At 39.9% G+C, this 15850-nt stretch overlaps 1 protein-coding gene across 1 annotated transcript in view; it reads left to right on the top strand.

The window, feature by feature from the left end:
- Positions 1-15850, top strand: part of snrka (SNF related kinase a) — a gene marked incomplete in the record, with an annotated part of 63781 nt that overhangs the window by 29155 nt on the left and 18776 nt on the right. Inside the window, 2 exon segments of the mRNA XM_042213109.1 lie at positions 9118-9330; positions 14367-14501. Coding sequence (XP_042069043.1) covers positions 9118-9330; positions 14367-14501 — 348 coding nt within the window.

Below are 15850 nucleotides of genomic sequence, written 5' to 3'. Positions count from 1 at the left end.
AATATAATTTTATTTTTATATTTCAATATCACAATAATCTTCCAATTTAGAACTACAAGTTAAAAAAAGAACTAACATAAATAAAATACACTTCAGCTAAATACTTCTATTTGGCCTTCTAATTTATTTTCCCAAACCATGCGGAGCCGCACTATAAAGACTAAACATGGCGGCTCCGGAGCCGCAGGTTGCCGACCCCTGGGCTAACAGAACTGATTGTAGGAATCAGTAAATCATGTTATGGCAGAAGGTGAAAAGGTATGACTAACATTATGTTCTACAGTAGTAAACGCATCATGAATATGTAGCATATATGTGTCTTTGCTTTATTATGTCTGTCACTTTTTCCATTATACTGATATTCAGCTGTATAGTATCTATGCTCTTCTACCCATTTGTCCAAATCATTTCACACAGTACATCATAATCGTGCACAACAGTCTTCTATACATCTTATCACTGTGCAATCCAAGCTGTGTGTGTTGATAGTTTAGGATGTCATCCAGTTTGAAATACCAGCCTCACACCTGAAAATGTTACAGACCGGATGGACTGAAACTTGCTTCTTCCTCTTCTGTCCCAGTTACCTTACATATCTGACCATGTAACAATGTGTGTATGCCAGTTTCCCCCTCTGTCTGTGTCTGTGTGTAGTCAACATGTTGCATCTCTGCTTTGTAAAAGCCTTGTAAAAGTCTACTGTTGGATACATCAGCTTGTACAAAAAGTTCTGTTAATGTGAACCAGTAAGCCGATAACATTATAAATAGGCCATGTTGTCAGTGTGGAATGTAGGGCCACCCCTAATCTATAAAAACCTGTTATGTCAGTGGTATGTCATAAAACAATCCAGTTATTTCACCTGCAAAGCGAAAGCAAAGTTCACATAGTATTTCATCGACTCAAAGTTGATCTCTATGCACAGTATGAGTCACACCTAATTATTCTCATCAGGAAATGGAGCAGCAATTAGTCACCAAAAACTTATAAATACACCTTATGGTCTTTGACTGTGACTTTGGAAACTGTGACTAATTATGCAGCAGTCACTAATCCAGACTGACAGACTAGCAGCCGGCTTGTCCCTTTTATAAAATGTTTATTTATAAAAAATAAAAATCTCATTTGAGCATTTTGCAGCTTCATCGTCACAAAAAACAATTGAAATACATGAATGAGTTCACCCACAGTACCGCCAGTAAAAATACAGCATGTCGAGCTAAACTGGAACAGGAGAAGAAAAAAATGCATGCTGTGATAACATAGTTCTATATTTTGGCAGAATCTCCAGAACAATGGTGCTAATCACCGCACTACCATGCTGCCTCTGTAAAAGATAATACAAAGGTTTAAGTGCAGCTTGATGTTATCTTACAACACGTTATTACTTTAACATTAACACTGATTAATATCGAGTATCAGCAAAGCTGATCAGCAGACTTGATCATCTGGGGGTAGGGATGGGTATCGTTTAGGTTTTATCCGATACCGGTGCCAAACCGGTACTTTTGAAACAGCTTAACTGCTTAAAGAATGGAGAACACAAACTTTGTCCAAAAACCTCTCATATGCGCTCTTGTTTTATCCATTGTTGTGCATCATAGCCTAGAAAGAATTGTTTCTGCACTGCCTGCAAACATAGTCACCACATGTGTAGGAGGTGAAAACTATGATGTTCCGAAAACTTAGATGGCCGTTATAACACCAGATGGGCAGTCATGTACATCTGAGGTGACACAAGGAGAAATGGGTGGCTTCCAAGAAAACAAGAGATGGCATTGTGCTGAAAACATTTTCGCAAACAAACTGCACAAATGATTATTTTTAGACCCAGGAAATAAATGCTTATCTCTTCAGAGTCGAAGGGGAGATGTGACTAGATTGAAATGCTAAGCTGAAGCAGCTGTGTACAATCTGATGGGCTTTGATTTAGAGGAGAAGAGCTGGTTGCCACACACAGAGTCTAACACTGCAATTCCCAGGGTTATATTTTTACAGTGTCAAACTGGTGACATATTATATATTTTGTTTTTACAAACAATTCTGTCAAAATTGCCAGTGAGAATAGTAGTCATGCTGCTATGGAAGCAGCTGTTACTCGTGAATATAGTTGTAAACAACTAGTGTGGTTGACTATTGGTATAAGAAAATGAGAAGTAAAAGGGGAAAAAAGGAAGAATCACATACACATTGTTGCTAAAAAGCTGAAGTAGCTGCTTTATTTCACCTTCAATGAATCTTCAAAGTTTCGTTTGGATTGTTTTGAGTTCATTAATATTTGACAATTCACCATAGTTCTGTTCTAGTTTAAAGAAGTTGTACACAAACTAAGCAACCTAGTGCTGTAAAATAAGTCTGCAGCTGTATTTTAATCACATTATTAAGACCATGATAACAAAAGACAGTATCAGATCATGTGTACGTCATCTTTAGAGCCACTCCAAACCCTTTAACTTACTCTGTAATATCATTTTGTAAAACAGAGTTAAGCTCAACTTCAGTGTTTTCACATGGGATTGTCGATTTTAAGAGTAGAAAAGGTGTGGAAAGCTACTCAAGCTGTTAGCTTTCTTAACAGCTTGTCAGGCAACACATTAAGAAAACATTTATCTGTTCCTTTGTGCTGGAATTAAAAGAATGAAGTTTAGTCTCTTGGGTGAATATATGACTTCTCTTTCCAACAGTTTCTGACGTAAGCGAGGACTACTGTCAAATAAAGGAACACGGGGAAGTTGTTTTTTTTGACGGCTCAACCAGTATTTGCTTTCGAGACTGGCTTTTTGGCCATACTGATGTAATAAAAAAAGTGGTTACTTTTTACTGTGCACTTGCACACTTATATAGATTAATAACATTTCTCTTTTAACATGCTAACTGAGGCCTGTAGAGTCAGAGATGTAGCTCTCGGGGTTTTGCAGTTTTTTTGCTTTGCTGGGATGTTTAATCTTGGAAAGATTGAATGTTTCATGCTTGCAAATAGTAGAATGATAGACAAACGGCCGTATTATTGTAGGGTCTACCTTACAATATAAAGCTCCTTGAGGAGACTGTTGTTGTGATTTCGCGCTGTATAAAAAAATTGAATTGAATAGAACCCATCTCAGATTGATGAGCATGTGCTTCTCGAAGGTCATTGCTGATATCTTTCCTAGTTGCCATTGTGTTAGCACACACCTGAATGCTCCAGACTTGCAGACTGTCAAAACTGCTTGTTTTTTACTTCTCAGTCGTAAAAGGCTGATGAGGTATTGTTGTCCCCCTGCCGGGCAGGTGGACAGACAACATGGACACCCAAGTTTGTGAATGCGATAACTAGAGAATGAAGTCACATAGGTGTTTCAAATTGATACCATTAGCGCATCTACTAAAATACTTTGAAAACTTTGAATCTCAGTGACCTTGACCACAGAAAATCTAGTCAATGTGGTAACGACTGTTTTTTTTTTGTTTTGTTTTGTTTTTTAGAAATGCTCACGCTTACTGATGATCTGTTAATGAAGTGTATTTGATTAGCAGCATAGAGCTGCTACTTACTGCTTCCACAGAAATTAAAAGTAGTAAGGATGGACTTAGTTATTCACCCTTCTTTGGCATTTTGTCTTAATTTTTGTGGTTGAATATGTCATGTGGCATTGTTCAATATGAAGTCGTATTTACGTCATTTTAAGACCTGCTTGGGACTAGATGATTTTTTTAAATTATGTTGTGTTATGTAAACTTAAGTGGAAGAGGATCTACTTTCTTTTTACCATGACTGTTTTACTTTTGCGCCCTTAGTTCATATTTTAAAGTCTTTCCTGTTCTACTCTTTTACCTCTCTGACAACTTTCTGACCCCATTTTCCGCTAGACAATGAATCAGCCACAGTGTATGAACTAACCTCTTTTAATTAAAGAGATTAGCATTGAAATAACATCGTTTCACTTGTGTCAGCTGCTTCCTAATCCCTTACATCTCTTGGTAGAATTCTTGTACTGAACAGTGATTCCAACTACACATGCTTGTTTCTGTCCTTTGTGATAACCAGTGTAAATTAGGTGCTGACAGTTTTGATAGGCATTTCTAACATTCATCCTGGATAAGAGCTCTCCTCCTCTCCTCACTACACATCTTTTTCTGGCCTGCTTTGTGTGCCACCGCGCTGGATCATCACAGGGCTCCACATTTTACTTTTTCCATTTTGTCTGTTTGTTTGGATGCACCTCTTTGTGCTCTCTATTCCCTGTTGATGCACCAAAATGCATTTACATGCCACAGTTAATTAATTATTCACCATCTATCTTTTGCTATCCCTCCTCCTCCATCTGAGCTTTTGTTTGTTTTTGTAATCCTTAATTTTAGTTTCTTGGGATTACACTGAAAATAGTGCTTGTTTTATATGCCTACCATCCATAACGTCTGACTGCTTCCTCCCATCAGCCTGTACAAACAAAGCTACTGTAGTTCTGGTCTGTCTGATAGCTTAAGCTGAGAATGGCGATTGTGTGAACTGCGTGAGTTGCTGAGAAACCGAACGCTGTGTTTCTTGGGATGCTGATTGTTACTGTGTAAACTACATGCAGATGATGCATCAGGATTGGTGTTTAGTCAGTTTGCTCCCTGTTGATTTCCTTTGTTTGAATCTGGAGGAGTGCTCAAAATATGCATGCATGCATATTTTGATGTTCATATTGATGTTCATATTTTGATGTTCATTTTTTTTCTCACACACTCCTCCCCAGAGAATGTGGGGACTAGCTTTTATACACCACTGTAAGTGTGTATGTGTGTAATCTGTAGCAGGGGAAAGAGCAGGCAGCTTTGTGTGTCTGCAATACTACACAGCCTCTTTCTGTATAGGCCCCAAGGGAATGAGAGAAGGAGCAGGAGGCATGGGACAAGACAGCAATTTGTAGGGAAGTGCTGGTTAGAGCAACACATACAAGTTCAAGAGGTCAGATGTTGTTTTCTTATGCTGTAATCCCAGTGGACTGTGTGTTATTTGTAAGATATGGTGTTGAAGGCACAATCTTCAAATTAGGGCTGCCACAAACGATTATTTTGATAGTCGACTAGTCACCGATTATTTTTGCAATTAGTCGACTAATCAGATCATCATCCACTGGACGTAAAACGTACAGCTTATTGCACCAGCAGCATCTGCTCTTATATAACCATCATTAGCTTACAGCTTTAAGTGTTTCAGGTATGTGCTAACTAAAAATAAAGACAAGGTGATAGTTTATTAAATTTTAATGAAATTTGCAGATTGTTTCGGTGAAGTTTAATAAACTCCTTGCTATCTAAAATATAACTTAAATCCTGCTATTATTCCTGCGTCTTTTGTGATCTTACAAAGCTTCAAACGATGCGTCGACTATTAAATCAGTCGTCGACGATTTTGATAGTCGACGTAATCGTGACTAGTCGACTAATCGTGGCAGCCCTACTTCAAATGCATGAATACTTAGGTTTGGGGCATGTTATGCAGTTTCAATGGGCCTTACACAGCAAGCAATTTTGAACTTTAAAACCATGCTCTTTACTTACAATGTTTAAGTAATTATGTATAAAAATCTAAAGATGATTGTATGAGATAATGTGAATGCAGCTCTTGGTCATCCATTTGAACTCTCTTCTTGCTCCTTTTAACCAAGTATTTTCAGATTGATTGCCCTTCATGAATATAAACCTGTTTGAAATTTGCCATGGTTAACATGAGCATCCATGATTGGCACAGTATATATTTGAAATACAAAGTTTAATATGATACATTCATTCACAAAAATATCCCACTAGATGTGGCAGACGACCACTCAGTGTAAGGTTTATGCCACAGCTGCCATAGTACTGGTAATCATCAAAATGTTGATATCCAGGAATCTTCAGATTTATTGTTTTATAATAATTTTACAATAATTAAAAAAAAAATAGAACATATTATTGTTGACATTGTTTTGGGTTAGGATGAAAAATGTAGTTATTTACTTCCATTCCTCAGCAGAAAAGAAAACGTTTTAGTGTTTGAATGTTATGGTTGATTATTTCTGATGCATTCTGGCTGGGTATAAAACAAACAACATTTTCGTGTTGTCTTGTTCTGCTGTTGGATGTGTTTTTTAACCCAGTGTGTGTGCATGAACTGTTACTACTTTGTAATGCACTGTTGCTTTCAGTGTACTGCATCTTTCTCCCATCAACCGCTCCTGTTGCTGCTGCTGCTGCTGGAGCTGGATTTGGTCTTCAGGGAGCCTTGCTAGCTCTGACTAATCCTCAGAATGACAGGAAGCAGAGCACTGCTGTGCCCAGCTTGTTAACCTGTAGCCTCCACCACCATGGTCTGTTCATTCTTTGCTGCAAATAAACTTGGGAATTTGATAAAGTTTGGAAAATGAAATTAGTGAAGTCTGAATGAGATGCAGTGCACTGGCTGGGTTGCACAGTTGAGTCTGTGTGTGCCACAGAGTGTGTATGTGTGTGTGGATGTCATCAGCCTTATGTCAGCAAAGAACGAGTTTACTTCTGTGTCCTTGCTCCTTTTTCTCTCTCTTGTAACTAAAATCCTACAACTACCCCAGAGTTGTCCCTTGTTGTGAGTCAAGAATCTAAAAGTTCAAGTCATGTTATGCTCGCTACTTGTACTCAGTTTGTGTTCTGTCATTCTTCTCCAACTACAACATTGCTGCTGTTTCTCTGAGCATTATTTTCACAGCTTTTTTTCCTTAGTTTCCATGGCATTTTTGTTCTTTCCCAAAAAATCAGACACTCAGACTGCTCTTAGAAGGCCAAGCTCTGAAGTGGTGTTTCTTTCACCCCCGTTCCCGTCCATAGAATGCTTTTTTCTGTGCTCTGTAACATCAGCACCATGGTTCTACAAAGGAGCAGCTCAGTTCAGGGTTATAAAGGGCGTTCATACAGGAAGTTTCTGTTGTCACCAGAAACTTAGTAAGTCAATGACATCAAGCAAGTTCAAGGGATGACAGGTGAACTAACTGCTGGCAGTGGGCCCTGAGTTCAATTTTTCTCATCCTTGATGCAAATGAATGAAGCAACTAATGATAAAAACAAGGGATACCATGAAGTGATATGAGGGGAGGTTGTGAATACATTAGGGGGTTACCTTGCTAACTGGAGCCAGAAATGAGCACTAGTGACCAATATCCAGCTACAAAGTGATGTTTAATGAATAAATTGGTGAGAGTGGCAGATGTACTCTGACCCAGTTAATCAGGAAGTGTGCATGTAGTCTGAAGGTGCTACACAGCATTACAAACTCACATCTACATCTTGCAACTGTGCAGCATCAAGAATGTGGGATACTGTTGTCCAGGTGCTGTTGATATTCCACAGAGGAGACAAAAATGGAAACATAATTTCTTTGTAATAAAGTGAATGTTAAAAACAATGAAACTGTTAACGGCATTCATTGTCTTTGCCTCTTCCTCTTTGTGGTGAACTTCACGGTTGCTCTCTTTCCTGTTTCAGCTAACGCTTCACTAGTCTGCTTTCTGCCTATGCACAGCATTGATTTGGACAGCATACAGATGTGTCTATACATCCTATACAACAAGTGAATTCCCAGAATCGCTTTCTTTGTTTAGTCAAAACACACACACACACACACACACACACAGCACACACACACACACACACCACACACACACAAAGGGTAGGCCATTTATATGGATACACCGTAATAACATGTGAATGGTTGGTGATATTAAAGTCCTGTTTGTGGCACATTAGTATATGGTGTGCTTGGTTTCAACGTAACTTTATTCTTTCATGAGTTATTTACAAGTTTCTCTTTGTTCACAGCCATTGACATGTCGAAGAGGTTAACACGTGAGGTTATATAGATAGATACACACACATACACAGATCATCTGTAATCCTTTTCTCTTTTTGTTTATATGTATGAAGGAAAAACTCTTAATAAGAAGGCATTGTTTAAAAGAGCCTTGAAGACAACCATCTGGTGTTCTACACCAGTGCATTGTGCTGAACATTATTAGACATCACCCTAAAATGTGTGTGGGAATTTCCTTCATTATAAGGGTTGTATTTGTAGGAATCTATTAAATTATGCACAGTAACCACAATCCCACACTGAAATTCAAGCCCTCTGTATTAATGTTAGTCATCTCACTAGATTGCAAATCCCACCTAATCCTGTTAAATTGCAATCTCAGCTTTCAAGAGTGTCATTTGTGTGGAATTTAAGCTGCCAGCTGACCAGCTGTAGTTTGACATACCCAGCTCATTCAAAGCAAATCTCAAACACAGTCTGTCACTCTACATCATCTGCTCCTCCTCTCCACACAGAGCATCACATTACTGACGCAGGCTAAACTGTACTGAGACAACCATTGCTGAACCCCGCAAGAATGAAGTGTCCAGCCACAGTGCTGCTGGCACTTCTACAGAACGTCTTGCAACAACAAATAAATCTAAAACAAACTTAAGGAAAAACACCACCAAAATTGAGTGTTGTGGCATTCTTAACACTAAACAAAGCACAACGCTTGTTCTAATAGGTAACCTAGCACCGGCACAAGGGACAGGTGGAGTTCAGCACGCAGATGGGTCCAATATGATCCGGCAGCATCTGTATCTAATCACATAAAACAGCCACTGAGAGACGTGGAATTCTGCCCCAATAGCAGCTTCTGATACAGTTTAATTTTTTCCCCCATTTTCTATTTTATTTTTTTTTATTTCTTCCTTCGTTTCACAAAAAAGAATTACGTAAAACTGAACAATTTTAAAGTCTTTCACTTCTATTTATAAACATTTACTATATGCAGAATGAATGTGTCACATTAATAATTAGCTACTCACATTGATAAACCTTCATAACAGGGACCTGGCTAGTGCCAAGAAAGGGCTGGAGATGAATGCGCAGGAGCCAGATCTTCCAAAAAAGAGCAAAGGGTGTGCCCACTGTGGGTGAATCGTGTAAATGTACCTAGGTGGTTCACTCAGAGAAAGTCTGTGTGGGGAAACTTTAGGTGTTACAATTTGAAACTGTTAATATTCAACTAGTCAGAGACCACTTAAAGCCATACTTAAAGTGATACTTTAACCGGATTTGATTTAAGTGTGTTTTCCCCTCTCTCCTTTTCTCATTTTCCTCAGTCTGATAGACCGCATGCTTCAGAGGGATCCCAAACAACGAGCCTCCCTTGAGGAGATTGAGAGCCATGCCTGGCTGCAGGGTGTGGACCCATCCCCAGCCACCAAGTATAGCACTCCCCTGGTCTCTCACAAAAACCTGTCAGAGGAGGAACATAACAGCATCATCCAGCGCATGGTGCTGGGAGACATTGCAGATCGGGAGACCATAGTCGAGTAAGTTGTGCTTCAGCTTTTTCTCTGGTGTTTGCACAGTGAAACCACAACAGATCACATTTTTATAGGGTGTTCTCTGCTCTTAGTGATCACTCAAAGTCAACTTTAAAGATTTTACTGATGAGCATTTGTAGATGAGGGAGCTGTTTGCCTTTTTAGAACCTCTTTTTATAAAATGCTGTTCAGTGAACCCTTAAATGTTTTGGCTGCACTTCATTTTAAAAGTAGGTGATTAAGGGGAAATTGTCTCTCACTTCAAAACTGATATCATTTGCAAACTCATCAGGAAACCTTATTTGAAACGGAACTCATTAGACCAACACAAGCATCATCAGTGCCGATTGATGCTTTATTTTTGAGGAGGGGGTCAATGAACAGATTAGCCTATAACTTTTGAAACTTAAATAAAAATGACACCAACGGCACTAAGCAGTCTGCCATTGTGAAACCTGTTTCACTTTAATGTACAATTGTACAAGGAGCCAACTAACACAGCACGCATCAGCACAAAGCCCAGAGCATCCTGACAGATGTTTAACTCAAAGAAGCATCAGCTCGTTACCTTCCAGCCCTCAGAGAAGCCTGGTGTGTGCTTACATACTGAGAAGCAGAACGTAAGAGGAATTAAACAGAACATCTGTTGATTTCAGAGTCAAGATTTCAAGTTCACACTTGTTTCTGACAGACTTGCAGTTCACTGCTACCTCCTGCTGTGAAGATATTACCTGTGGTGTGATAGAGTAAAGAAGAATATCTCTGTATGTGTGGGGATGCTAGCCTTTGAAGAGAAAGAGGCATTGAGAGTTTTTGTTGTTGTTGTTTTTGTTGATTTAAAGTTGTATATAAATGAAGACCTTGCCAGCAGAGTTCCACACAGTTATGATGAAGCTTATCAGCAACAGTTAGGTTTCTAAGTATGTGGAGATGTTCCAAAACATGCAAATGGACTGGCATATTTATAAGACTTTTCTAGACTAATTGACAATTCAAAGCATTTTAGACCACAAGTCACATTTATTCATGCATGCATAAAGTGTTTTATTCTATATTTCACACCCACAGGTGCTTTAGTACCAGTTAACCAACTCCATGTCTTTGCACTGTGGGAGGAAACTGGAATACCTGGAAGGGTCCCTCGCAGGCACAGGGATATCTGTAAACACCACATAAAAGTAACCCAGCAGGGGTCAAACCCCTGGGTAATACAGTGCTGGGTGATACAGTGTTAATTCATACCGGTGCTAGTTTTAATAGCTTTCTACTGTGTAAAGTTGAGCCCTGAGCGTTACATATGTTAGCAGGAAACAGATCATATTTTGGTGGTACCCAAATGCAACATCAGTGTTTTGACTTTTCTCTATGCCAGGGATGGGGAACTCCAGGCCTCAAGGGCTGGTGTCCTGCAGGTTTTAGATTTCACCCTGGGTCAACACGCCTGAATCAAATGGTTAGTTCATTACCAGGCCTCTGGAGAACTTCAAGACATGTTGAGGAGGTAATTTAGCCATTTAAATCAGCTGTGTTGGATCAAGGACGCATCTAAAACCTGCAGGACACCGGCTCTAGAGGTCTGGAGTTCCCCCACCCCTGCTCTATTCAATACTGAGTTATTGAAGCACTGTCAGATCAAGTTCTTTGTTTCTATGAAAGCTGCAAATATTTTCTGTGTTTGTAGGGAGCATTGATTTCTGATGGATGTGTTGTGTCAGTGTGTGTGATGTTGTTACTGCAATTAGGCTTTAATCCACACCCTCCACTCTCCTCTTTCATGAGTTTCATGCAGCATCAATCTGCTGCATGAATCTTCTAAATCTAAACACACAGTGAAAGCGAAATGGTGATCAAGCAAAAATTGAATGACATTCTATGAGTGCAAAGGACTACGGGCGAAATGACTGCAGGCAACATGAAGTGGGTGGGACCTGAGATAAATTTGAAAGTGAAGAATACTGTTGACTGACATCATTCAGATAGTCACCTAGGCAACCGGAGTGTGGAATGTCGACAAGCGACCTGCCATTAGCTTCAAAGCGATGTGTGACAAATAAATGGCTTCTAATGTAGAGCGCCGCTTTAACAAGTGTGTTCATTCAGTAACAGCCCTGACAACAAGATTTGAATAACCTTTAATACACTCGATTTAAAAAAAAAAAAAAAAAAAAAAAAGTAGATGCAGCACATTTATTAACGGAAATAGCCAGAGGAAATTACTATTTATTTATTTATTTTTATAAATTAATGCTGCAGTTAATGTAGTGTTATCAGTCTGCTTTAACACTGATAAGGTGCAGACAGATATTGGCTTAGGTGCATCTTTGCACACTGAGTAATGAGAGATGCTGTAGATGTAGGTGGTAGGTTAAAACAGAAGGGAAAACCTTCTAATGGGAAGAGCAGTGGAGGAGCCAAGGAAGTAGAAAATATAAACTCACGTTGTTAAAACTATAATTTATTTACAAGAAAACACTAAAATACTCTGGCCAGGTAGAACATGAAATTAAAAACATTAAAACAATACAGCTAAAATCCAATGGCCTCAGCCACGAAGATAAAGTCCAATAAAAGTCCAAATGGTGCAGAAACCGGCAGCATCGTCACCGTCCTGTCTGCCTCTTCGTTCTGATGCCAACTAAAAGGAGAGAGGGGCAGCAGCAGTCACCATTCTTTGATTCCACCGGAGATTCGTCCTACATGGGACTGATTGGGACTTAGCTCCAAACTCTGCCTGCCACTTTGCTGTGCTTCACACGCATAGCCATGGTCTCGCCGTCCCAGGGACATAAGGCGCCATCCCGCTGCCTCTCAATCCCTTGCCATGGGCCTCTCTCACCGAGGAGCTAGCTCCCCTCAGCACCAACACAGACCGCTCTGCACATCCCCGATCACTCTCTCCAATGCGCAGTTGTCTGCGATCTCCAGTCCCGTTCTCCTTTGCCGCACGCCCCGGTCAGCTGCCTGTAGCCGGGCCTCCGTGCTGCTCTGCGCGGCCGTCGCCAACCCCGGTTACCACGCCATGTTTCTCCTGATGTTTCTCACGCTCTCTCTCTCCCTATTATTGAATAGCTGTGGCGAACCCTGATTGGTCCCAGGTGTGTCAGATTAATGATCAGGAGGGGCGGTGGAATGCGCCCCCCCCCGGAACAAATCACATATCAAAACAAAAAAGCATGCAATAACCTCGCAAAAATAAAACACTACACGCTAATAAAAGATAATAAAAAAATAAAACACAGCACTACATGCAAGGAAATAAAAACACCAAGTTAAACTTGACCATTCCACCCTGTGACATCTTTACAGTGTACTGCAAGTCTACAGTGTAGGCAAAGCTTTAGCATAAGCCTAGATTTTAAGCTGAACCTTAGGCTGTATCCTGATGTGCACAGTCCCAGAAATGAAACTATAAATCACAACAATGCAGACCTTAGTGGGTGTGATTGCTCTGTTTGATTGTAATATGTACTGTATATTGATGAGCACCATGAGAAAATGTAATGTAAAAGTGTATATTTATGTCTGACTTGTTCACCAAGCTTATGCAAATTCTGATGGTGTAGACATGGGCTCTTTTTCTCGTTTTAACCATGATTCTAAAGACTTCTCTCCTTCCTTGGTGTCAGTAAAAGGATTGGTTGTTCAAGGTTTATTAGTTCCAAGTCCGACATGTACATCAACTTAGTTTTTGTGGTGAACTGTAGATAAAGCTAGACAGGGAGAGACACTGTACAACCTGTACCAGCAAAAGCACGGAATCACACTCCATGTCATTCACACACAGCAAAGAGTGATCTGGCTTACAGTAATCCACATCAAAGAACAAAGTAGGCTGATACCCATTGAATACATAAAACCATTCTAAAATATATGTACTTCTTTAAACATTTTCCTGTTGTTTTGAGCTGCTTTGTGTGAAATTAAAATTAGTTCAATATAGTTCTGTAGAAGTTGACCACATGAGGGGAAGCTGTTACTGTGAAACGGCAGTGTCACTGGCTAATGATATCTCAGTGATGTTGTTACCAAATGCACTGCACTGTGTTTCAGAAGCAACTCTTTGTGCCGTGTCCCTTTTCAAAAATTCCACACCCATCAACTGCACTGCACACAGTATACGAGGAAGGGAAGAAATGAGACACAGGAAAGTCATAGTGTACCAACAAGTTTCAAAGACCCTTTATAGAATACATGGCCCATTTATGAAATTATGCAAGGGCCAGAACAAAACCAATTCATATACTCTTATGTCATAGATGCGCACCCTGTACATTCCCAGGATTACTCTGACAACATTGCCTGTTTTAGTGTCTGGTTGTGAATCTCAAAGATCGTTCTGCTGTCAGAGGTACAATGTAAATTTAGAGAACTCATTGCTCTGAGCCAGCGTCATCGTCAAGCTCATTTTACATTAAGGGCCTCACACAGCACACCTTTTAATTAAGTGGGCTGGATTAGTTAAACTCCTTTCTATCAGCGTAAGGACATTCAATTACACATTTATACCTAAAATATATATGCTTCATAATCGTCTGTGTTGTGTCTGTGGAAAATGCAGCACTGTCAGGGGACTTTGTGATCTTTGCAGCACAATTGTCGAGTTCACTGTCTGAAGATGACAGGGAAAAACTGGATTTTCTTTTTTGAAATTGCACTTATGTGTCTCAGTGTATCTCAGGATTTTTGTAAATGGATCACCTGTAACTTCTGTTATCTGGTAAATGCTTAGAGAAGCATGTTTCACTTGGTCTTTTGGTTTCAGCTTTCAGAAAACTTTGGCTAATGCCCAAGTGAATATTTTCAGAATGCACTTATACTTCCTTACACTTTACACATGCAAGCAAAACTATGTTCACTGGGTTTTTTTTTTAAATATACATTGTCATGTGGTGGTTTTACTGGTTCAACTTGCTTGAGATGAAGTTAGAATGTATGTAGCCCAAGAGCTAAAATGAGTTCTCAACTCTGTCCCTTTTTTTTTTTTTTTTAATCCAACATGCTGTCTACTTTATATGGTCCTAAAGTGTGATTTGTTGTTTCAGAGCCCTAGAGACCAACAAATACAACCACATCACAGCTACATACTACCTGCTAGCAGAAAGAATCCTGAGGGAGAAGCAGGAGAAGGATGTGCAGACCCGCTCCTCAAGTCCCAGCAACATCAAGGCACACTTCAGGTAAAGAGCAGCAAAAAACTCAAACACTGCTAAAGAAAGGAAATATCCCTTCTCATGCGTGCACAAAAATTCTGATATTTTAGCAAACTAGTCGAGAGCGTGAGTAACAAAATATCACTGCTTGTGGTCATAATGAGTGTCTGAGTCACTGTATGAGCCCAGAAGAGGGCAACTGACCTATCTCTCAGCTGCCTCACACGGCAACCTGTCTGACTCCACTTTGCAGGGCTCAGCCACAATTACTTAAGACTAGGTAGATCTCTAAAGGTTTCATTTCCATTTCTGGGTTCACTGAGCCTCCACCTGCTGAGCTCAGGGGAGACAGTGCAGAGGAGATGGTCTGAGTCATTAGCATATTCTCCAACCTTTTAAAGTTCACCCTTTGTCTTGATGCTTCCATTACTGCAATTTTTTTCTAATTCTAAAGTGAAAAATGGGAGCAAGGCTCCCATCCAGCTAGCTGTCATATCACTAAGAACTGAGAACATATCCTGGTTCATGCTTTAGCTGTCCCAAGTATTTCCTCTTTGTTGCCTTGCCAACATTGTTCCTTTGGTTATAAAAGGAAGAGAGACAAAGGAGAGGAACAAATAAGGAAGAGAAGAGTGAGGAGGCTTCAGCGGGACTGCTGTGGTTGTAAAACTCCCTGCACATTCCCCTATCCAGTTTTCTGTGAAATGCTTTGGGTTTAACACTCATTGCTACCTACACAGAACCAAAGTAAAACATTGAGTTAGTAGCAAGACAAGGTTTGTGTCATTGTATAGATTTGGGAACAACAGGTATTTTTAAGGGCTCAGAGCTAAATAAGCTCGGATACATGATAGAAACAGAAGCTTGGGTCATCACATTTTCAGTGCTGCGTATGTAGCAACAGCGACCTGGCTGAATACTGAGCTGATGATAGTTGGTACCTGTATCAGTGTGTGAAATCAGGATACCATTATCCGCTGCTAGAAAAACTGAGAGGTCAAATCTTTATCAGATTCTCCATTTGATTGTAACTCCATTTAACTCATCTCCTGTGTTACTGATCCGTGGCCTGATGTACACAGAGCAGGGACTAATGTTTTTTTAAGGAGGGGTCAGGTTAAACGTTTTTTAACTTTCTGGAACCAGATGGAGTCTAACTGTTATTGTTACTGGTGTTTACCCTTAGATGTATTCACCTCTACATGGTTGCCTGTGCTTGTATGCATGGGACATGCTTCCTGTGCAAATGGAATTTCAAGTAAGCAGAAGCGGAGCAACTTCTCTTGTGGGATTAATTGTTTATGGACACATACAGTGGGGCAAAAAAGTATTTAGTCAGCCACCGATTGTGCAAGTTCCCCCACTTAAAATGATGA

The sequence above is a fragment of the Haplochromis burtoni genome, unplaced genomic scaffold (genome assembly GCF_018398535.1).
Source record: "Haplochromis burtoni strain Fernald_Lab_line unplaced genomic scaffold, NCSU_Asbu1 Contig_418, whole genome shotgun sequence".
In the NCBI taxonomy this organism is placed as follows: Eukaryota; Metazoa; Chordata; class Actinopteri; order Cichliformes; family Cichlidae; genus Haplochromis; species Haplochromis burtoni.
Note: the sequence above shows the minus strand (reverse complement) of the source record. Positions and strands in the feature narration are given on the sequence as shown.